General features: G+C 52.9%; 1 protein-coding gene across 17 annotated transcripts in view; it reads right to left on the reverse strand.

Moving 5' to 3' along the window:
* Nucleotides 1–222: 222 nt before the first annotated feature.
* The window catches only part of Myo18a (myosin XVIIIA), a 100,342-nt gene continuing 78,178 nt past the window's right edge, over nucleotides 223–22,386 (reverse strand). For 8 of the 17 annotated variants that reach the window (XM_076936246.1, XM_076936245.1, XM_076936242.1 and 5 more), the window contains 16 exons: nucleotides 22,221–22,375; nucleotides 20,437–20,560; nucleotides 20,150–20,350; nucleotides 19,514–19,624; nucleotides 18,974–19,078; nucleotides 18,518–18,664; nucleotides 18,006–18,119; nucleotides 16,564–16,680; nucleotides 15,824–15,907; nucleotides 15,250–15,387; nucleotides 12,984–13,169; nucleotides 12,505–12,644; nucleotides 11,656–11,700; nucleotides 8,035–8,157; nucleotides 5,528–6,840; nucleotides 1,317–1,471 (listed from right to left, as the gene is read on the reverse strand). In XM_076936246.1, coding sequence (XP_076792361.1) covers nucleotides 5,532–6,840; nucleotides 8,035–8,157; nucleotides 11,656–11,700; nucleotides 12,505–12,644; nucleotides 12,984–13,169; nucleotides 15,250–15,387; nucleotides 15,824–15,907; nucleotides 16,564–16,680; nucleotides 18,006–18,119; nucleotides 18,518–18,664; nucleotides 18,974–19,078; nucleotides 19,514–19,624; nucleotides 20,150–20,350; nucleotides 20,437–20,560; nucleotides 22,221–22,375 — 3,099 coding nt within the window. In that variant the 3' untranslated portion in view covers nucleotides 1,317–1,471; nucleotides 5,528–5,531. Of the gene's footprint in view, nucleotides 1,472–5,527; nucleotides 6,841–8,034; nucleotides 8,158–11,655; nucleotides 11,701–12,504; nucleotides 12,645–12,983; nucleotides 13,170–15,249; nucleotides 15,388–15,823; nucleotides 15,908–16,563; nucleotides 16,681–18,005; nucleotides 18,120–18,517; nucleotides 18,665–18,973; nucleotides 19,079–19,513; nucleotides 19,625–20,149; nucleotides 20,351–20,436; nucleotides 20,561–22,220; nucleotides 22,376–22,386 lie in introns of all 17 variants that reach the window. The other 9 variants (XM_076936257.1, XM_076936256.1, XM_076936255.1 and 6 more) reach the window with 2 other exon arrangements.

Below are 22,386 nucleotides of genomic sequence, written 5' to 3' on the forward strand. Positions count from 1 at the left end.
CTCAACACAAATGTGGGGGCTCTGTCCTCCTGAACCAATCTCCTCACCCACTATCTTAAGTGACCTGCCGAGGCTCTGGGAGTAATACTGGCCTGGCTTGAGAATAGGCCACACAGACCAAGGTGGTCCTTCCATGTCCCCATCAGAATCCCACTTCTGCCCCTGCCCTGGGACCACCCTGGATTTCCCCTGGGCCAGCAAGGAGAGGCAGGGAAACATGTGGCCAGGAGGGAAGGGGCCTTTTATTTCCTTACATCAATCAGGTCCACAGGGAGAGCACAGCCCGATGAGTACAAAGCGAGTGCAGAAGGGAAGGGATGGCAAATGGGTCCAGCACCAGGTACTGCCTATGGGCCCCCAAATCCGGTGGAGTGGTCGGCATGACCTTTATGGTTGAGTGACTGAGATGTCCAGACCACTTGTTGCTGTGTCTGGGATAAATGTGTGGGAACAGGGTTATGGGCAGGAGAAAGATGACAAAGGGTTAGGACTCTAGTCTGATAAACAGACCAAAACATCTACCTTCCACTGTGCCCACCACAAGTCTTCAGCGCCTAATGAGTGGCCGGCTATAAGACGGTCAGAGGAAGGCAGTGCTGGAAGCCATGGATGGGTGCAGGTGGAAGAGAAGAGCTCGTAAATAACTGCTCATTGCACTTAATACCAACAAGGCTTGCTACTCTCCCCACCCTGCTGCTCCTAAGAACCAGGGCCCCAGCTCTGCTCACCAGTGTCTCCTGGCAGCAGCCTGCATGAGAAAGGGCCTCTGGAGAAGTGAAGATGGAGAGGAGATTTCCAAGGCATCCCACAGGGCCCAGCTGCAGCAGCCCCTCCCACTCTCAGGGATACAGCTGCATGGAGGTTTGGGTATTTAAATTAAACAGTAAAAAGACAGCAGGCACTGAGAAGAGAAAGCCCTCACCCCAGCAGAGGGGAGGCATTGCTGTTCCCTCCTGACTCCCGTGGGCCCAGCAACTTCAAGTGAGCGGTCCAGCAGGTAACCTATCCACCATCCCTGAGCAGAAGGCTGAGATGGAGGCCCACTACCGGCTCCATGGAGTGCCAGGACACCTGACATGATCCATAGCGGCCCAGGGAGGGAGCTAAGAACATGGCATTCTGAGGCAAGAGTGGAAGCTCTCTTTGCAGAGACTCTGCTTCTCCCACCTCTTCCATGTGGAGCTTTCAGACACCCACAGCCTGGAGAGTCCCCCTGGCAGAAAGCCGAGGTGTTTTCCATGCAGATCGGCAGTCAAATGGGGGCAGTGGTACCCCTCTATTTCCTGGGAGAGGCTGTGGCGTGGGAGGGCCGTGAGCCATCCCAGGCTATGCATTGGTCTCTGTCAGCTTGGCCTCTGTGTCGCTGTCACTCAGATAGTTGTGGGAGAACCGGGTTCTGGAGATGCTGTCCACAGGATCGTGTTCATCATCTGATGGGTCAGGGGCGAGGGACTTCCAGTGGCTGGTTGGGCTGCAGGGAGAGAGAAACAGGGTCAGGGCCAAAGAACACCTCTACTCTGGGCCACCGAGCTCTGTTCAAGCACTTCAAAACCCAAATGTTTCTGGGTCAAAAGGATCACACAGTTTGCAGTTGGTAAGCTTTTCAGACTATCATGACAGGAAGGCTGGTGGTAACAAGGGCCAGGCTTCCATGAGCCTGAGAAGCACGTTCCTGGCTCCTTCCCCTGAGAAGCTTGGACTGAGTCATGAGGGAGGAACCCTGGGACCCTGGGAGTTTTCAGCTCCCTTGCTTCGATGCAAGCAGTCCATAGATGAAGTTTCGAGGCAGGTGATTACACTTGACTACAACCTGTCCATGGAGGAAACTCTCAGGCAGATTACTCCTGGCAGGATCCCAGGTCTGAACTGTTTTTCCTAATCAAGGGTTTCCCTGGGCCTGGAAGACTTCTGTCCTTGACCATGCATCCTCCACTGGAAAAGGAATGGAGGCTTTTCCCACAGAGGCTGGCAAGACCTATTTGAGGATGGGCCAATGGGAAAGGCCCTTAACAACTCCTTGAAGTCTTCATCAGGCCCCTGGCTCTGGAAGGCTGTCCCTCCAAAGACAGGAAAAAGCATTATCCCCTGGAGAGAGGAGTATTGTGACATCCAACAGAGCAGACAGGACTCTCTCATTTTTCCCAGAGTTTCTGAGACTCCTCCTGTCCCCACTGTCCCTAAGCACATGCAGTATAGTCTAATGTCACTGGAGAATACACAACCCAACACAGCTTCACCTCTACTGGTGCCCCAGCCCCAGCTTCACCCCTAGAGTGCCTGTGCTCCAAGAGACAAGGGATACAAGTCCTGGTGACCTTCTCCTTGGACAAGGAGAGTGTCTACAATCCCTAGTCTACTACATTCTGAACTAGAAACCTGAGGGCGGCCCTTTGTTTACTGGTACTGGTTTACTGAGGAAGCAAATGCATTTTAGGCTTCCCTGGAGGTAGCAGTAGAGGAGCAGAAGTAAAGGTTCCACTAAGAGTCCTCCTGCAGGAGGCACTGCCTGAGCCCCTTGGATGACCCTTTGGGGGCCACATATCAAATATCCTGCATATCAGATATTTACATCACGATTCATAATAGTAGAACATTGCAGTTATGAAGCAGCAATGAAATACTGTTTGGGGTCACCACAAAGAGAAACTATATTAAAGGGTCGCAGCGTTAGGAAGGCTGAGAGCCACTGCCTTGGACTCACTGTTCTTATTCTTCCCAGTAAGATGAGAAAGCTGCCTCTAAGAGAAGCAGTACCCTGCCCAAGGTCACAGCCAGGACCTGAACTGAACATCAGCCTTAGAGCACAAAACAAGACCAAACCTAACATCTCCTGCTGGCTGGAGGAGCAACTGGGGTATGTAAAGACAGGTCTCTGTGTCCCTGGCAGAAGGGAAGAGCCCGGGAAGATATATGTTCAATTATGCAAAATGGCTCAGCAATGGGGCAGTCTGGTTAATAGTTATCGTATTTCTCATGAATGAATTACCATTTTTAAAGGAATCAGAATAGCACAAAACACACTTAATACAAACTGGACTGAACATAAATGAGTCTTATTCTGATGGGCCAGAAGCATTTAAGGCCTCACAGCATCTCCAGGACAAAATTATAGAGCTCAGTGCTAACTGTTGCAACACAGAAAAAAAATGGAGGTCATTGTAGCCTTGGGCTTGTTTAGATCCTGAATTAGTGGAAGCCACTTGTTTTCTTTTCTTAACACGGAATTTCCTTACACCCTGTGCTAAAGGTTTGCTTTTCAGCTAAGGAATGCCTGGCTTTGAGGAAAGACAATGGGGTTATTCTGTGAGCAGAGGGCATGAGCAGATGCCAGGGCTGGGGTCCGGGTGTAAGCAAGGCACAGCCCTGTGTGGCTGGTTGCTTCCATCCTTCATCTCTTTTCACAGGTGGGTCTTCAGACTCCATTCCCACATCCCAGACACACAGATAAACAGCGGTCAGGTTGCTCTAAAGACACCTCAAAGAAGCAGAGGCAACCAAGCATGGAACAGACTCCGTCCTTTGCTCTTCCCTGGGCCGAGGACCCATAAGATCCCTTGCAATTTTTCTTGAGCTCTCTCTGACCAGTCTCCACATCCGCCTTTAATGCCGCCACCATTGGTAGGCCAACAGCAGGTGCCTTCCTGTTCCCAGAGCAAGAGTCTGGGCTGGCAGTTGGAACATTTAAACTAAATTGTTTAAAAAGCTCTCCTTCCCCTTCTCCTTCTCCGTGTTGTCTCCGTGTTGGGGTATGTAAAATTGTACAAACAATTTGGTACACAAGCTAATTCCTACTGGGAAAGCCCAGGGTGACAACACTGTATTCTGTGCTTTGGAATTCTTCACTGGTCCTTAACCCTAGGCAGGGGCTCTGCCCCACCTTCTGCTTTTGCATGGCATCCCTTGCTGCCCCCCCCCCCCCCTTCATGGTAGTTGGCCAGGTTCTAGTTGGAGCCCACTCTACCATCACCAGGGTTTCAGGACCAGCTGGCTCTTTCCGTAGATAAAAGCAACTAAGCTGTGGGTGAGAAGGGGCTGCAGAAACAGGGCCTTCTGTCTTAGTCACTGTGAAATAGGACTGGGCGCTAGAGGGATTCAGGTATGCAGTCTATTAGTCACCAGTCACTAGTCTGGGATTGCCCAGCAAGGCAATTGCTTCCTTCTGGGAAGAGGTACAGAGAGGCCTGGCCTTCTTTGTGTCTAGACCTCCCCTTCCACCCACCAACCGATTTCTCCACCTGGGGTGCAGGGCCCTTAGGAAGCCTTAAGAAAGCTAAAATCATTGACCAAGTATTTTAACTCCTATCTTCCCTCCCGATGGAACTAATGAAGGCCACGGACACTCCCTGCTCCCCCTTGAGTACCCTGAAACGGCATGGGGTGGGGGTGGGGAGGCAACAGAGCTGAAACCAAGGAGTGGTCTAGCTTGGACCGAGCTGCCCTAAACCAGGTCTGGATCTAAGCTCCATCTCCATATTCCCAGTTCTCAGTCACTTCCCCTCTCTCCCTCCCATTTCCAAATGGACAAAGACAACTTCCCCTTTCACCAGATGCCCCCAGGCACAAGCATGCAACAGGTGTGTTAGTTCACACAGTCTGGGAAACAAATGTGGTACCCCAGGTGGTTACAGTATGGGGTTGTGCCTCCCGGGAAGCAGCAAGCATGCCCCATGCAGAAAATGCTTCTCACAACAGGGGTGATTCAAAATGTCACCGCCCACCAGGGAAACAGGCAACAATGGGATTCCGATGATTCAGGCTCTGCCTCTCTGTTGAAGGTGTGGGCACAAGGGCCTGACTGCTACTTCTTAGGGAAAAGAGCTGGGGGAGGGAGGGGGCTGTCACTCAGCAATTGCTAATTTCTATTCATTAGAACTTCACAAGATGAGCAGAGCTGAGGTGCCACCGCCCACGAGTGGGCTGATTGTGGGTGGGAGGGCTAGGGAGGCGGCAGGTATCTCCTGGGTCTACTGTAGGGTGTGGCACCGGGTAGGTTGCAGCGCCAGATCCATGGTAAGAAGGGAGGTAGCAGAGGAGAGAGCAGAGAGCAAAGTGCCTCATCAGAGTTCACAGCCAAAGTATCACATCAGCTAGGGTCCTTATCTGGGTCCATTCTGTTGCATGAAAGCTCTGCCGTGGGTGTCGGTGACACCTACATGCTCTGCATGGAGAGGCAGTTAACGGTGTAAAACAGACCCCATTAGCTCCTGGTAACCTTACTTCCCAATTGTAATCTTAATCTCTCTGAACCCTAACTTTTATGACACAGAGCTGATCAGACCTTTGTTATGAAGTTATAGGAAGGATTAGTTCCAAAAACATTGCACAGGAGGATCAGGGTGAGGCTGGAGCTCTGATCCGTCAGCAAATTCAGCTGACTGGGCTCACAGCACATGTAGTACCCAGGAGGCTCTCCGGGGCCCAAGAGGTTGGAGGGGAGCCTGAGGTGTCAGTTGGAGGAGCAGGGAACGTTAGTTCACGAAGGGTGGGACACACCATGCTGCACTCTACCAGGGCAGATGGCACCTACTGCGCTAGTCACTCTCTGGTCGGTACAGGTACCGCATCATCAGACTGTCGACCTCTTTCTTTCGCTGCTTCTCTTCCTTCTTTGACCGTCTTGGAGTTTGCCCCACTTCCTCGATGTCTGTGGTTGGGCCCTTTTTCACACTGGAGCGGCTATGGCCTGAGACCGTGGAGCCACTGGATGAGGATGAGGATGAGGAGTCAGATTCAGTCTCTGCTTTCTTTCTTCTTGATTTGGATTTCTTCTTGCTCTTCCGAGAGCGCCCTTTTCTCCGCCGCTTGTGCTCTGAGGAAGCTTCCGAGCTGGAGGAGCTGGAGCTGGAGCTGGGGCTGGGGCTGCTCCGTTTACTCCTATGCTTGCTCCGGCTTTTTCGGCCACTGCGTAAAGAGACATCTATGGCAGAGGCAGAGCGGCGGATGCTGGTGCCCCTATCTGGGTGCTCCAGCTGTGCGCTCCGGGCACTCTGGATGCTCTTCCGGTCATCATCCTCAGAGTCAGGCTCCAGGCTGCTCCGCTGGAACGGTACAGGTTTGTAGCTCAAGACCTCGTTAATGGCAGCCTCCAGGTCTGGATCCAGGTAGGAGTGGCGGCTGACAGGTCGGACACTGGAGCCCTCAGTGACGGAGGCTGAGGCTGAGGCTGAGGAAGAGCCCCGTGGCTGGGGTGGCACAGACAGGCTCCGGGCCAGTGATGGATGGCTGAACTGTGAGTGTGCCTCACTGAGGGCCACGCTGGCACCATCATCCCACTCATCCAGGCAGCTCTGGCCGAGGGATAGCCTGGAGTCGGGACTCTCCCGACCCAGGCCTGAGGCCCGGTTCCAGGAAGGACTTACAGTGCTTGACAAGCTGTCGAGCCTGGATGTGCTACGGCGGGAGCTGGGTGAGCCTGACAGTGAGAAGCTCAGCGAGGAGCGAGCCCTATCCTCGCCAGAGCCACGCGTGGCTGAGGAGGCTCGGCTGACCGGAGCAGAGACTGTTGAGGATCGGTCAAAGTCTGAGCCCCAGTGCTTCTCCAGACCCCGGCCAGTGCGGCTCCCAGCCCCTGAGAAGATGGAGCTACAGTCATCCAGCTCCTCGCACCTCCTGCCCTGGGCCTGGTCAGGTTCCTCCCTGGAGCCCACACGGGCCTTCCTGGGTGGCCTTTCAGGGGAGGTAGCACGCTCACTCAGGGTGGTGAGGAGCGAGTCCTGGTCTCCAGTGCCCCCGATGGAGTCTTTCAGAGTGAGCCTCTTGCGGTAGCTGAGGGAGCTGAGAACAGAGGAGGGTCTCTCCTCTGGTCCCTTGCCTTCCTTAGGGAGGCTGTTGAGAGCCGTCCTAAGTGGGAAGGGAGGCCCAGGAGAAGAGACCCAGAGCGAATGAATGACAGGAGAAAGGGGAGGGGAGAAGAGGAGGAGGAAGAGGAGGAAGAGGAGGAGGGAGAACGATAAGGAGGAGGAGGAGGAGGAGAGAGAGAGAGAGAGAGAGAGAGAGAGAGAGAGAGAAGAGGCATTAACAAAAATAAAGACACAGGGGGAGGGAGGAAGGAGGAGAAACCAGTACAGCCCTGGCAAAGCGGTAGCAAGAGCATCCAAGGAAATGAAGCAAAATAATTTGCGTCAGTGAAAATAGCTTCATGGAGAATGTCATGTAAATTAGACTATTGTTCTATTTCATCACTTTCCCCCCTCTAAAACGTTTAGTTCAATTTATTTCATTGTCAACTACCTGGAGCCTTGTGCCACACTGTGGTGAACGGCAGTGGGGCGGGGACGCACCATTATCTGCAATAACAAAATGTTGTTTGGTCGAATAAATTAAACCAATTACAGGGGGCTGCTAGGTACCAGTGGTGAGGGGCGAGACTTGGGGGGAATGGGTCTGGGGGTGGTTGGAAAAGGAGAGAGATCCCTTTTTCTATCTAGCCTGCCTACCGGCTCTGGAGGGGGTGGGGAAGGCAGCAAGGAACTCTGTGTGGGAGGGGGGTACAGGGAATAGGCAGCGATGGACCCGAAGTGGGAGCTCTGGTTTCTAGAAGCGGCTGTCTGTGTGATCAGATTATGATCGGCCAGAAAATAGGGGAGCAAACCCCCAGCCCTCCAAGATTAGCAGGCAAGCCTGAAGGGTGGGCGATGAAGAGCACAGAGCTAGGAGAGAGCGAGAAGGAAGGAAGGAAGCGCAGAGGCTCTGGCAGCAGATACTTGCTGCTCTATGGAGGACCAGGAGCCAAGGCTGATCAGGGTTGCCTGTGCAGGGCTCTAGGAACCAGAGTCCCCAGTTCCCCAAACAAATCTTGATTTCAAGGGACCAACAGTTAGTTGCTGACCAGTAGGTGGGATGAAGCTAAGCCTAGACAAGAGCCCACACCCAAACATGGGACATTCCCTGGCTAGGCAGCTGCCCTGTGTGCTCTCCACAGGCCCGAAGAGAGTCTGTGTGGCCTGAGGGCTGCACCCTTGGTGCCATGATACTGTCCACCCATGGCTGATGGCCAAGATGACCTCTGCTTCCTGCTGGAGGCCGAGTGCTCACCTGGAACTCTTTAAGCTGCCGTCGTCAGAAGGTGCCTTAGAAGGTCCCTTATTCTTTGACAACCAGGACTTGACCCCGTCGACCCGGTCCTCCAGTTCTGAGTCCACATCTGAGTCCCCCTCACTGTTGGGGTGAGGAGCATAAAGGTAGGCAAGGCCAGGCAGGTGAGGATCACTTGCTGTCCAGGACAGAGAGCAAGAAGGGGACAGGGCGCATCTCGGGCGGGGTTGGAGTGCAGGTGGCATGCACATCAGTGAGTCAGAGAGAAGAGAAAGGTTAGAGTGAGCACGCTACCCACAAGGTGCCCATCCCTTCCCTCAGCAGACCACACTGTGTGACAGTCACTAAGAAGATCCTGAGGAGTATGGAGGCACCACCCGTTCCATCCCAGATGAGAAATAGGCAGGCCACCCACTTAGTGATTCTAGCCTAATGGCTCTCGGTTATAAAGAAGTCTTAGGTCAAGTCAAGATGATTCAATGCAGAACAGCACTTGCCACAAAGCACAATGGTCTGAGTTCAATCCCTAGAAGCCATACGATGTTCTCTAACTTCCACATATGCACTGTAGCACACTCATATCTACCCACATACATATATCCACATACACAAGTACATGTGTACATGTGTGCACTTGTATGTACATGTGTGTCTGTGTGCATGTGTCTGCATGTGTGTCTGCATGTGAATGTGTGTCTATATGTATGTAATGTGTATCTATGTAGTTGTGTGTGCATGTGTGTATGTGTATATGTGTGCCTGTGTGTATGTGTGTGCATGTATACATGTGTATACTTGTGTGTGCATGTGTATACATGTGTGTGTGTGTGTGCCTCATACTGTGGCTACAGCTACCACCATTTTCTGTCTTCATTATAAAAGCCGGGTTGGCTGGGCAGTGGTGGTGCATGCCTTTAATCCCAGCACTTGGGAGGCAGAGGCAGGTGGATTTCTGAGTTCAAGGCCAGCCTGGTCTACAGAGTGAGTTCCAGGACAGCCAGGGCTACACAGAGAAACCCTGTCTTGAAAAACAAAAAAATAAATAAATAAATAAATAAATAAATAAATAAATAAAAGCCGGGTTGCTAGACATAGGACAGAAAACATGACCTCAGGTTAACTTGAACCTGGAGGTGTCTGGCAACACAAACTTAAGATAACAAAGCACCAGTCACATGCACCTTGTGGTATCCCTGGCTCTTAGAAATTGGAAGGAAGAGAAGAAGAGAGGCCTTTCTGGGAGGCCTCATGATGCCTTCAGAGTTCAGATAGCTGCAGGAAGCCCAGGGGCCCAGAAAGTCCCAAAGCAAGGTTCTAACTCTCTGGGTCTGCTCCCTTAGGCAACCTCTAGCCCCTCCTCTCCAATGACCTCAGGACCTGCAAGAAAGCCTCAAAGAGTGGAAATCGAAGGCTAAAGTCCTGGTGACCCCCTCAGGAAGCAGTGGGGGCACAGTGATGGTTTCTGAGTGCAAATACTTTGCAAATTATGCAAAATGTCTGCTCCCTAAATTCCCCTGCTGTGGATAGGCTAAGATTTCTCCTTGATGTGAATTTCCTTTCATCTGTGTCAACAAGAGCGGTCCTGAATTATGTTCTTGAATAAATATCCACACAGGCACACACATACATACCCAGGCATGCACAAGTGTGCGTGCATACACATACACACACACACGACAGAGGAAACCACAAGGTTCTAGGGACCATGAGACAGCCATGCACGTGGGGGAGGGGAACAAAGAGGCGTTATTTTATGAGCTTCCGTCACATACAGAATTATAACAGAGACAAGGCCTGCCGATGCCCCGGGTAAACAGGAGTTTAGCAGGCAACCCCCAAACCACTAATGCAAGCTCTGTGCCCATTCGAGCCTGGCAGATTTACTGTGGTGCATGGGTCCCATGGAACGCCAATACTACCTGATTTATACACCCGTGCAGAAAACCTCCCTCTGTAGCTTCAGACCCTGTAATTTATCACCGCCGTTCATAACCATATTGATTGGCTTTAGAAAGGAGGTGCTGTATGCATCGCAAAATCTATGTCTACATGTTAAAAGTGTTTCTGTATAAATCTCCCTTAATACTGCACTGTTTACTGCTTTCATTAAGGTTATGGCAATAACAACTGTATCTCTAAGTAAATCGAAACATTATTTTTCTGCCCGCCTTAGCATGCTCGCTCGATAACTTGGAGCTGCTGAGGATGGAGCCTCTCTGCTGTCAGTGGAACCTGCTCAGAATTGCATGTTCTCATGCACCTGCTTTGAGTGCATGCTGGTGTGTGTGTGTGTGTGTGTGTGTGTGTAATCTGTATGCCCGACTATGCTTTAGAATATGATCTTCAATGCACATTTTATCAGCCCTCAGAGTTCCTCCTAACCGAGAATGTCAGGATGAACACACTAGGGACAGATTGAGGCCCAGAATATGAATTTGCTTCCTGACATTCAGAGTAGTCAGTGGTCTGAGAAGCTAGCATGCCTACCCTCACCTTCTGTTTAGTTGTAAGAATCCAGACAATGTTCGGGTTCTCTTCCTTAAATAATCAGCCCCGTAAACAAACTCCAGGGGCAGGCAGGCTCAGGGGGCAGTTGAAATTTTAAATGGTCGGAATTAAACCTCGCGTCAAATACAATTTATGTCCAGGCTCATGTGCTATTAGTTAACTGGGAGCCGAATCACGGGGGAACAAACAAACGGAGACAGAACGGCAGGGGATATTAATTGTGTGTGACAACCGGGCTCCAGCGGCCCTCTATCACTGTTACACACTATTACATTTATCATTAGCTCTCCCGGAGTCCTTTGCACGGCCGCCAGCCCATCCTGGCCAGGGGAGGAGGCCTGCCAGGCAGGAAATTCAGTGCCATGCCGAAAAAACAACTTCCAAAAGCAACCCTGTCGAACTTGACAGAGGATCAGCAAATCTGCCTGAAGGCCTGTATATCCACACCACTTTCCAGCTCCCCCACCAGAAAGAGGGAACAGAAGAGGGTAGATGTCCTGGGTCTCCCAGCACCTGACAGATATACCAACACAGATGTGTACCCCCCACCCCATCACCATCACCACTGCCTGAGGTGCCCCCAGGTAGCAAAGTAAACACAACCTGCTGTTTCCTCCCACTGCCAGGGCAGAGCTGCCTGAATGCTTTCTCCAAAGGAGCAGCTTTGAGATGCCCCTCATCCTCAGTTCTCATCTGCCTAAGAAAGGTAACAGACCTTAAACACAAAACAGACCCATCCCTTCCAGACAGCTTGGGATCCAAGAGCCCAAGGGTATAGACAGATGTAGCCTGACCATTCGACCCCCAGAGAGACAGGCCAGGTCGGTGGCCACACTTGGTTCCCAGAGAGGAGAGACTGGGACTTAGTCAGGCAATAAAGCCTCATCCTGACTACCTGGGCTAAGAGGGTCAGTCTGGCCTTCTAGAACACGCTCCACTGCCAGCCAGTCCTTCCACCCCAGCCTATGGACGGTCAGCAATGTTAGTGTAAGAGAGCATGAGGAGGCTGTGTCTGCATGCAGCATGCAGCAGGGGCCCCTGCAGGAAGCCCTGTGTTAGGGATGGTTAGACACCCATGGGGAGAGGCAAAGAGCACATGGCTCTGGTCCTCACAGTTTATTCTTTCTTTTCTGATATTTTGTCACCATATCCTGCAAACTGGAAACAGAAAGAAAATGGTGGGCAAAGGGGCTACAAGAAGCAGACTGGGAAATCAATGGACATCCTGAGGAGTGTCCTCATCCATAGCTCCCCTTTCTTCAGTAAATGATATCTCTGGCTGGCTGAGATCAGGTACAAGTGAGCAACAGGATCCTCAGAACCAGGCCTGACTCACTGCCAGCGCTCATTCCAAAGGAGCAAGGTTCCTGGGCTGCCCTGCCCTGCCCTGCCCTGCCCTGCCCTGCCCTGCCCTGCCCTGCCCTGCCCTGCCCTGCCCTGGACATTGGAAGGGACCTGACCCTGAGGTAGGAAGTGGGGAGCCTCTGGGATCTACCTAAGTCCCAGCCCCACCCCCACACTGCTGGTCCTCTGGATTTGTGGCTTTCTGTTCAGCCTAGGACTACAAATCTCTCTCCAAAACCATTCCCTGGGTGGGTTTTATTTGAGAAAATCTCTCTAGCACAAGTAACAAGGCACCACAGCCCTTAAATCTTTGCTCTCCCTAGAGTAGGGCAGGCGCCAACGGAAATGCAGCTAAATGGGGCGGTAACTCAAGGGGAACAGGCAACACCAGAGTCTGGGCTTTGGGAGGCCTGGAAGGGAGGGCACAGGAGGAAAGGATGGTAGACACCCCCTCCACCCCCAACATCCTCAGCCTCTCCCACCTGGATCTACACTGGGAAGGTGATATGGTAGCTTGGTTGTGGGATGTCAGGGGTTGGTTGCATGTTACCTGGGACCTAATTCTGCTGCTCAAGAGGCCTCTGACCTGCCTGAGACGCCACAGACTCCACCTCTTACCTGTTGATAAGGTCCTCATTCTCGTCACTCTCCATCTCATCCTCAATGGCAGCTTGCAAGTCCCCAATGCGTTTGAACGCCAGCTTTAGGTCAGCTTGCAGGCTTTGGTTAGCGGCTTCCAGGCTCTCCAGGTCCATCTCCTAGGAGGGGGGGGGTCTAGTGTACAGGATGGCCACAATGTCCCCTAGCATCTCTGAAGGAGTCTGCAGCAAGTCACTCCCTGGCAGGCAGGAGCTACCCTGGTTCTCCTCTAAGCCTCCAATAGAGCTACTAGGTTGGCTGTGGGGCTTGGCTTCACCTCATGGGGCCACCCTTGACTTTCTTGCCTGTCAGGACTGAACTGTCCCCCACCAAAACCCATGGTGAGGTAAGTGTATACTTAACAGGGCTTGGGGATTGAAATAACCCCACACAGCCCAGGGTGGGGTGGGCGTGTTCTTTGCAGGCCTTTTTGGGGCCTATGAGAAGCAGGACATTACCAGTTCATGCTTCTTGCGGCTAGCCTCAGCTTCCTTCCTGGCAAGCTCGCTCATCTCCTCCTTGGTGTCACGAAGCTGTCGCTGGAGCCTCTTGTTCTGCTCCTTCTCACGGTTCTCAGCTGCAGTGCGCTGGTCCCTTTCCTCAGTTAGCTTCTCCATGTTTTCTTTGAGCCGACTGGCCAGGCTCTGGGTAAACAGGTTGAGAAGAAAGACCAGCAGGTAGGTTGTCAGTCAGAGAGAAGCACTGTTGGCAGGGTCTGGACCAGGAAATCTGGCCAAGCTCTTGCCCCACTACTCAGCCATGGCTAAGCAATGTTAGAGGTTTACTTACTTTTAACCTACTCCCACCACTGTCCCTTTTGTGTCTTCCTGTGTCTGTGTCTCTCTCTCTCTCTCTGTGTATATATATATGTGTGTGTGTGTGTGTGTGTGTGTGTGTGTGTGTAGGTGCACATGAATGTAGACCATAAGTCAACCTGTATTATTCTTCAGGTATCATCCATCTTGTCCTTTGAGATATGGTCTCTCATTGAGACCCAGAGCTCACCAATTAGGCTGTCTGTCTGCCTGCCCACCAAACCCTGGTGGTCCTCCTGTCTTTACTCCCCAGTGCTGGGATTATAAGGAAGCACCACTGCGTCTGGCTTTTTACAAAAGTGCTAAGCAAAATCGGGTCTTCTTCCATGCAAACGGATCTGACTCCCTAGCCCTGAGCTTTGCTGCCCATCAAGGGGGAGGATGACACCTGCATCTCTGCAGCGGGCTTTGGAGGAGTGACTGTTACTGCAGAGATTCCACGGCTCTGAGCAGAGGCTGGCCTGTCATGCAAGTGTCCTCATGGTCATCTGGGCTTCTTCAGAGACTGAACTCAGAAGCTCCCAGAGAGAGCTACAGCCAGTGCTCAGAGGTAACTGGTTCTGCTGAGACTGTCTGATTAAAAGACCCAGGCAGAGCTCTCTCTCAGCCTCGTGAATCTGTCTCCTTCAGAAGCATGACCATGTTCTCCTTGGCAGCAGTAGGATGCTAAGCAGGAAATGATTTGGAGCAGAGGTAGAGTGTGAGGGAGGACCCAGTCATCATCCAGTGTCATTTCACTGGCTACCTATACAAGCCTGGCTCTGCAGAGTGACAGCCCAGGCTGCAGGGTCACTTAGGGGCATCTGTACTTAGCTCTTAGGAGTTCAAACTACAATATTGCCTTTTTGAGTAGAAGTAGTGATAAGTGAGGTGGCAGGTGTAAGAGGCAGAGCCTTCACACACCACCAACGGCCTCTTCTGGCCCCTAGCAGCCACACAAACCCTATTCTGTATGGGATGTGGGGCCTGGAATGTAACCACCTGTCCTGAGGTCCTGGGGGCAGAAAAGAAGCTATAAGGCTCCGTCTAGTTCTCTCTGGTTTCCCATGTCCAGGTGGGTAATGCCCTTGGCTGCCCACCTGTTTCCACCCCTCTCCTACCACCTGCTCTGTTGACAGAGGAACTGCTGGGGGAGGGGCAACAGAGAGGCTCCCCATCCACCTCAATGAACACGTTCTCAGGCAGGCCCGATGGTGCTTGGACAGATGTCCATAAGCTCAGAGGAATTGCTTCAAGACAAGGCTACAGGTGAACACTCTCTTTCACACAGGGAAGGCTGGAGCATGCTGGTTACAGGAGACCAGAAGGGGAAGGGGCTGGGGTAGAGCATGAAGTAGTCACTGTGGGGACAGAGGAATCAAGCATGAGGAAAAGAGACCAACCAAAAGCGGGGTGTAAAGGAGAAGGGGGGGTGAGGAGGGAAATGAAATCATTGGAAGAAAGACCTAGGACAGCAACAGAGGAAAGAAGGAAGAAAAGCAGAGCTGGAAAGGGAGACAAGAAGTGAGGGAAGGGGGGAAGACGAGCGAGCCATGAGATGAGAGCAGACTTCAACCCTCCGAGCAGTGGTGCCATCCGCTGCATATTTATGACCCTACCAGAGAGTGAGTGAGGGGGACAGGAGGGGGAACTCCTGGCAGAGGAAAATATGAAGACGAAAAGCTAAGCCGCTCTGGTCCCTTGGCAGAAAGCGGGCACGGATACAGAATGTAAAATAGGCAGGCTCTGCGGGGCCCAGAGAGCAGGCCAGGCAGGCGGGAAGGGAGCTCCCACCCTGTCAGCTGGCCCAGCAGCTTGGCAGAGGACTCAGGAGTGTCCCTGGCTTGCACAGCCCTTCGGAGCATGCGTGGCTCCAGCCACTAGGGCAGCTCTGCTTGGCTTGCAGTGAAGCACACGAAGCTGAACCCACCTCCAGACGTTTCACTTGGGTCTTTTCGAACTCCAGGCGTGTCTCCAGCTCCCTGATCTTCGCTTCCTGCCTGCTGACAAGGGACTTGTCCACCATGGACTGCTCCAGGAACTCTACCTGGCTCTGCAGAGCTTGTAGCTAGGAGTGGAGGGAGTGAGAAGGGACTGAGTCCAGGGTAAGTCCGGAAGGGGGAGGGGTAGCGACAAGTCTGGGACAGGCAACATCACCATGGTGACTAGAAGACCCGAGGCAGGAGAGATACACAGTGGAGAGTCAGAGGAGCCCTGCCCCAGCAGAGCCATGCCCCGCCTGCCCCTGCACTTGGCACTGTTATTGCCCTTCTGAAAGGAAGAAAGATGTTAGGGACCAGAGAGGGAAGAGAAGTGTGAAGCAAGGCAGCTGAAGCCAACACCTCTACCATGGTGATATGGCTGCAAGCCTAGCTCTTCCTGCCAGCTCACTCTGCTCCATGGCTTACTGGTGGTAGAGAGAAACACCCTCCATACTGGGAGAGCAAGGCTTCATGCTCAGTGATTCCTGAACTCTCACTCCCAGGGGAAGCCAGGGGACCCACCTTCTCCTGTAGCTCTTGCTTCTCCTTGTTGGACTCTTCGAGCTGAGCTTGGAGATCATTCATCTGTGCCATGTCCCGGGAGGCCTGGGAAAGGAGAGGAGAAGTGGAAAAAGGGTCCCCCCACCCCCAACACAGAAATTCAGCCTCTTCCCATCAAGGGCCAGGACACCCAGACTATGTCTCTCCAGAGAAATATCTAGAGCCAGGTGTGGAGGCAGAAGCAGAAGCAGGTGGATCTCTGAAGAAAAAGAAGAAGAAGAAGAAGAAGAAGAAGAAGAAGAAGAAGAAGAAGAAGAAGAAGAAGGAGAAGAAGAAGACGACGACAAGGAGGAGGAGGAGGAGGAGGAGGAGGAAGAAGAGGAGAGGGAGAAGGAAGAGGAGGGGGAGGAGGAAGAGGAGGAGGAAGGAGAAGAAGAGAAGGAGGAGGAAGAGGAGGGGAGGAGGAAGAAGTAGAAGAAGAGGAGGAGGAAGAGAAGGAAGAAGAGGAGGAGGAAGGAGAAGGAGGAGGAGGAAGAGGGGGAGGAGGAAGAGGAGGGGAGGAGGAGGAAGAAGGAGAAGAAGAGGAGGAGGAGGAAGAGGAGGGGGGAGAAGAAGAGGAGGGGAGGAGGAAGAAGAGGAAGAAGAGGAGGAAGAAGAGGAGGAGGAAAAGGAGGAGGAAGGAGGAAGAAGAGAGGAGGAGGAGGAAGTCTAGCCAGGGGTCTGTGAGGTGGTTCACTCTGATGTCATTCCTGGCAGGGTACCTGGGCCACGGCCGCCTTGTGCTTTTTCATCAGCTCATTCATGTCCTCCTGATCCTCTTCCAGCCGGTTTTGAATCTCATTTTTCTCACGCTGAAGGCGACTCAGTTGCTCCTCCAGCTGGTCGGGGCAAGGGTAGATCAGAGGGCATCAGGCCTGTATCTGCAGGCCCCGGGGTGGCAAGTCTAAACCTATCCCACCCATCCCACCTCTCCTCAGTGGGGAGATAGTGGAGTGGCATGTTGGAGTGGGTTCCAGAGCCAGCGAAGCTCCCTGAGGTTCTGGGCAGTGAGATGAGGGACAGAGCTGTTTGTGTGGGACAGGTGGACCCTGGGGCCTCGAGGTGCTAATTGGTATCTCCTTCCTGGCAGTTCTTTCAAGGCTAATGAGAAGGTAGAAATTCTGCCCATAACAAATGATCCACCATCCAGGTTTTTCAGCCTGACCAGCATGTCCTCTGCCCATGTCAGCCCACAGGGAAGGACCTTTTGAGTTGGCGACACCCCCTGACTTGGATTTTGTTCTCCCTGGGGATGGTCCACTCTTGGGTCATCCAGCTCTCCCAGCCTGTGGGGGAGGGGAAGAGACAGGCACCAGCAGCTTCAGGAAATGAATGAATCTATTAGCCTGTAATTCCAAACCAAAATGACTGCGTTGGCTCCTTCTCTGCCCTATCCATCTTGTTACTGGGCTGTGGGGAGCTGGGGAAGCCTCCGCCAAGAAATTTATTAACTCAGATTTAAATAAAATGGTAATTTTATAACAGCCTTTTTTAACAAAATTAAGGAATTCGAATTACTCACCTGGAAGCTGCTGAGGAGCACAAATGTCACAGATAAATCAAGCCTGTGAGATTGGCATCTCTCAGCAGCAGGATGGGCAGACAGGGGCCGTGAAGCCAGCAGCTAAATCAGCCTCCTCCCCTGCCCCATTCCTGGCCTGAGGAAGTACGGGTGGCCACATCCCAGGAGTGAATACTCAGCCCGGTGGATGGATGGGCCGTGGGAGAGGTGGGAAATTATAAGGGAGGCATTAAATAAAAGCTCTAATTAGCTGCGCTTGGGCTTGTCAGAGGGCTGGGCAGGGGAGGGAAAGGAAGCCCAGCATCCCAGCCTCTTATCGGTGCTTCTGCTAATCTCCAGGCACCTGTTTACACCCCTCAGCCACATTAGCTGCCTTTATTTATGATTCCAGGGCCTGCGGCCAAGCTCCCAGAGGCAGGTGGTTAAACAGGGAGATGTGCACCCTGGCTGGCTCCCTCTTCTGCCAGCCCTCCCTCCTCTCAAGACTCTGCTCAAGTTGGGAGAAAGCAGAGGACTGGCGTGGGAGGGGAGGGTGCTACCCTGCAGAAATCCCTGGCATGGAAGGGCCACTGTCTGGTGAAGACAGTCATGGTTCAACTCTCCCTCAGAGCCCGGCCCTGCCCTGGATACTCCGCCTCTCACCGCTGTCTTGGCTTTGGCGATGTCATCAATCTGCAGGTGCAGGTCTTCCATCTCCACCTCCATTGCCTTCCGTGCTTTTACAGCTGCTGCACAGGTGAATTCCGACTCTTCCAGCTGGACACAAGCCACCCCCACCCAGGGGAGAAACATCAGCCATGCTCTGGGGCACAGGGGCTGTGCAGGGCACTGGCTCACAAGCGAGAAGGGGCTCAGACACTCCCTTCCTCTTCCCTGACTTGCTCCTCCTCTTTCTCCTTGAAAGTTTGAGAGCCACAGCTTGCAGTGGTACATACACTGCTATCTCCTCCAGTAGGCATGAAACCCCATCCACACCACTCTAGGGCCTGGCAACCATACTGTAGGGCATACACAGACCCTAGGGAACCTGACTGCTCTGAGTGGCTTGTCCAGCCATCTTAAGACTTAAGAGCCAGCAAGCAGTATAGAAGGTAATTGAACAAACGAGTGTCCTGGCTACCCCTGGAACCAGTGGATTTAACTGAGCAAGGTACCTGGTTCTTCAGCTGGGCAATCTCCCTCTTGCTAGGGGCATTGTTCTTTAAGTGGTCCAGCATGATCTGGGCATCTGCCAGCAGCGCTTTGGTGCGCTTCAGGTCTTTCCGTAGCCGCTTCTCTGATTCAAAGTCCCGCTGGTTCACCTGGGGGGACACCATCCGGGAAGGCACTGAGCTTCACCATTGGGCTTCCTTGAGTCCTTCCCAAGCTGACTGCTAACTTTATCCCTCCTCACACTCTCCAAAATGAGCAAGGGTGCTCTCCTGGGATGCTTTCCTGGGTATAGCAGGATTGTGCTGCCTATCAAGAAAGGCCTGGGCGATGGATGATGCCCCTCATCAACCCCACGATATGGTACCTGCTGCAGAGCACCACCCCATCCTCAGTGTTCTGTCCTCAGGATCCCCAGTCTTGGGTCAGTGGAGCAGGAAGCTGTAGGAGTCGCCACGTACCTGGTCACTGAGTGTGGAGAGCTTGCTCTCCAGCTCCCGTTTCTCCCGCAGTGCCTTCTGCTTGTCTTCATACTCCTCCTCAAGCTGCACTTCCATCTGTTTTAACTGCAGAGCCATGGGGACAGGGGCTCATTGTCCTTTTTATGCTCGGCCAATAGTCCCTTCCCATGCACGTTGAGTGTCTCATCCCAGAACAATGGGGCAGGGATGAGTGAGGGTAACCCAAAGAGGTGCAGTTGCTGGATGGGGACAGCAGGCCACAAGTCACTAGAGCCACTGTAGACCCCATACAGAGTGGGGAGTGTGGGGACCCATTCAGCGAGGCTGCCTGACACACAGGTGAGGAACTGCTGTCCTGTAAGCTTTTCTACAGACTGAAAGGCATAGCTCAGGTCAGACCTGAGTCTTAAGTGAGTCCTTACTGGGCCAGAATAGCAGTATATTACAGGAGGCTAAGGTAGAAAAACAAAGCCCCTCACTGTAAAGCGGTGAGAAAGAGCAGGTCTGTATACCAGCTTAGAAGGAGCTGAGATGTCATACCTTCTTCTGACACGATTGCCGGGCCTCTTCTACCTCCTCATCCCGACTCTCCATCTCCTTGGAATGGGTCTGTCTCATCCTCTCCATCTCCATCTCCAGACGCAGCTTGGCCTGTGGGTTGTGAGTCAGGATAAGGTTCCTTTCCCAACAGGGCCCGTCTGAGGTGCACAGACTGCCTCCACCCCAGCTCTCTTTGCCCCTGGCAGCCAACTTCTCCATGGAAGCTGTAGCATGCCTCCATACTAAATGCCTGGCCAAGGCTCAGGAGGAGGCTGGGAGGGGGAGAGGATCGTGAAGCTTTCCCTCCCTGAGCAGGGCCCCCTGAACTGACTTGGCTGTTTAGTCACCTGCTCTGTGGGCTCCTAGCCCTCTGGCTACATTATCCTCTCTTTCCTTTCTCTCTAGCTCCAACCCGGATCTGCTTTTGTGAAAAGCTCTATGGCAGCTTAACTATCTTCACCCTGTGGCTGGCACAGACCAAGTGCTCACACATTTTATGAGTAGGTGAATGAGTGACTGAGAGACTGACTAACTGAATGAATAAGTGTGGACCTTGTCCTTCCCCGGCCTGTGTTAATAGTGAGGGTGGTGATACTTCCTGCTGTGCTTCCTCCCCCCCTTGGCCAGCCCCCGTACCTGCTCCAGCATCTGTATACTCCCAGCCTGTTCATCCAGCTCCTCTTCCTGATCTTTGACCTTGGCCTCCAAGTCCCGGAGCTGCTTCTTGACCTTGGCCAGAGAAGCCTCATCCTTCGACTCTTGAGAAGAAATGTCCTGAAGCTCAGCCTCCAAGGAAACAACCTTCTGGGTGAACCCTGCAATGTCCAAGTCTTTTTCCTAGAGAGGAAGGGAAGGTGAGGTTGACACTGGGTTGTCCCCAGGTCTTGGAGGAGATGGAGAAGGAAGCTGGTCAGTCTTGGTACCTCCAGTTGCTGCTTCAAGCTGAAAGCCTCAGCCAGGAGCATGTCCTTCTCCCGCTGCAGCTTCTCCCGCTGCAGCTTCTCCCGCTGGCTCTCCTCATGAGCCTGGGAAAGCTCACTGTCAAACCTGTGTGAAAGCATGGTAACCTCACCAGCAGGACAAAGTCTGGGTTTCCAGCACCCAGCAACTGTCAGGAAGTGATGCCATAACATATAGGGACAAGACACCAACAGGGCTGGGGGTGGGTGATGGGGGCGACTCATGCAGTCGTAACTTGGGGCCCTGCTGACATGGAATTGGAATCCAGGCTGTATAGGTCTGACTACTTGAGGCCCTGTTGAACACTCAGTGCTTCATCAAGTGGGTGTAAGAGGGTACCACACACTGCTTCTGGTAAAGAGGCAGGCCAAACCTTGCCTCAGGAGACAAATCTCTACATTCTCCAACAGACCAAAAACTAAGGTGCCAGGGTGAGACAGAGTGCCAACAGGGTGAGTGGAGATGCTGTTCTGCATGTAAAACTCACTCTGTGTACGACACAGCAACATCAGGTACAGTGCTGCCTTCAACCCACTTCTGGCATCTGTCTCTGGTCAGTACCATCCACCCCAGCAGTACCAGAGTTACCACCAGAGTACCCCATGCTGGGCTGGACAGCATTCCTGCTAGGCCCAGCTGGCAGTGTGCTGCTCTATGAAGCCCTTGGTCCAAAGCCACCCCTTGACTTCTCTACTTCCTGTCCTTCCACCTCCTGCCTAGTGACTCTAGATCCGGAGCAAACTGCATAGCTAATCAGGTTCCTGTGGAAATTCCACAGCCCCCTCCCCCTCCCACAGAAGAATGAAAGTAAGAAAGCTCTGGGCAGCCAAAACCTAGTAAGTTGCCCAGCAGGGGCTGCAGCGGCATGGTAACTAGGCCAAGCTGGCACCATTATTGGGGTGCTCATGAAGGAGGGGTTCCTGCTAAGAGTGCCAGTCTTTAGGTAAAGGGGCAGAGTGGGGTTAAAGAATGAGAGAAGTGGACTGCCTGGCTGTCCTGGAGGGGACAGAAAAGTCTTCCAAGCCCCCTTATTCTCCTCAGAGTCACAGGAGGCACTTCTGCAAGGAAGGCAACAGGGAGTTGGGGACACTAAGGTAATTCATTACTGTGAGGAGTGGGGGCTCTGCTCTGCCCCTCTCGCTCCCAGGGTCACGGGGTGAGGTTTACCTTTCACAAAGGTAATTGGTACCTTTACAGAAGCTGGCAGAGGGGAAACAGGCACTGTTCCCGCTCCCTAGGGCACCCCACTGTTCCCAGGGTGTGTGGGCTCCTCACGATGCTAATAAAAGCGTCCCATCCCATCCCCAGCCAGGGAAATTAATTTAGATTGGATTTTCTCCTATGAGGGTCGCCCCCCTCCTCTGTGCCATTACCATAATGAGATGGAAGTGGCACGGTAGTTTAATGACATTAGTCAGGAGAGTGTGTTATATAGTGGAGACAAGCAAGAGCGACTCAGGCAGGGCGGGGTGGGGGCAGGGCCAGGGGCCAGGACCAGTGGTTCTGGACTTGGAAAAGCCTGTCCTTTTTTGGTTTGGGGCAGATGACAGGTACACTTCGAGTGGAACACATGTGAAAAGAGGTCTAAAAGACCTTCCAAGTAGACACGGCCCGAGTCCTCCCGGGAGATCAGGAGAGAGCCTGTTTCGTGTCATAGCCTGGATGACCATACAGGTGAGTGAGGCTTTTGACCAAATGCAGGTCCTGTGGCTTGAAGGCTCTGAGAGCTCAGGGCGGGGCCACCCACCTCCTCTGCTTCTTCTCCAGCTCGTGGTTTCGGACCTGTTGGCCCTCCAGGTGCAGCTTGGTGTCCTGCAGCTCAGCTGTGAGCCGTTGGCACTTCTTCTTGAGCTGCTGCAGTGCCCGCTGACTCTCATCGCTATCTGCTTGTAGGTCCCCAAGCTAGAGGTGGA

Source organism: Arvicanthis niloticus, chromosome 6, assembly GCF_011762505.2.
Source record: "Arvicanthis niloticus isolate mArvNil1 chromosome 6, mArvNil1.pat.X, whole genome shotgun sequence".
In the NCBI taxonomy this organism is placed as follows: domain Eukaryota; kingdom Metazoa; phylum Chordata; class Mammalia; order Rodentia; family Muridae; genus Arvicanthis; species Arvicanthis niloticus.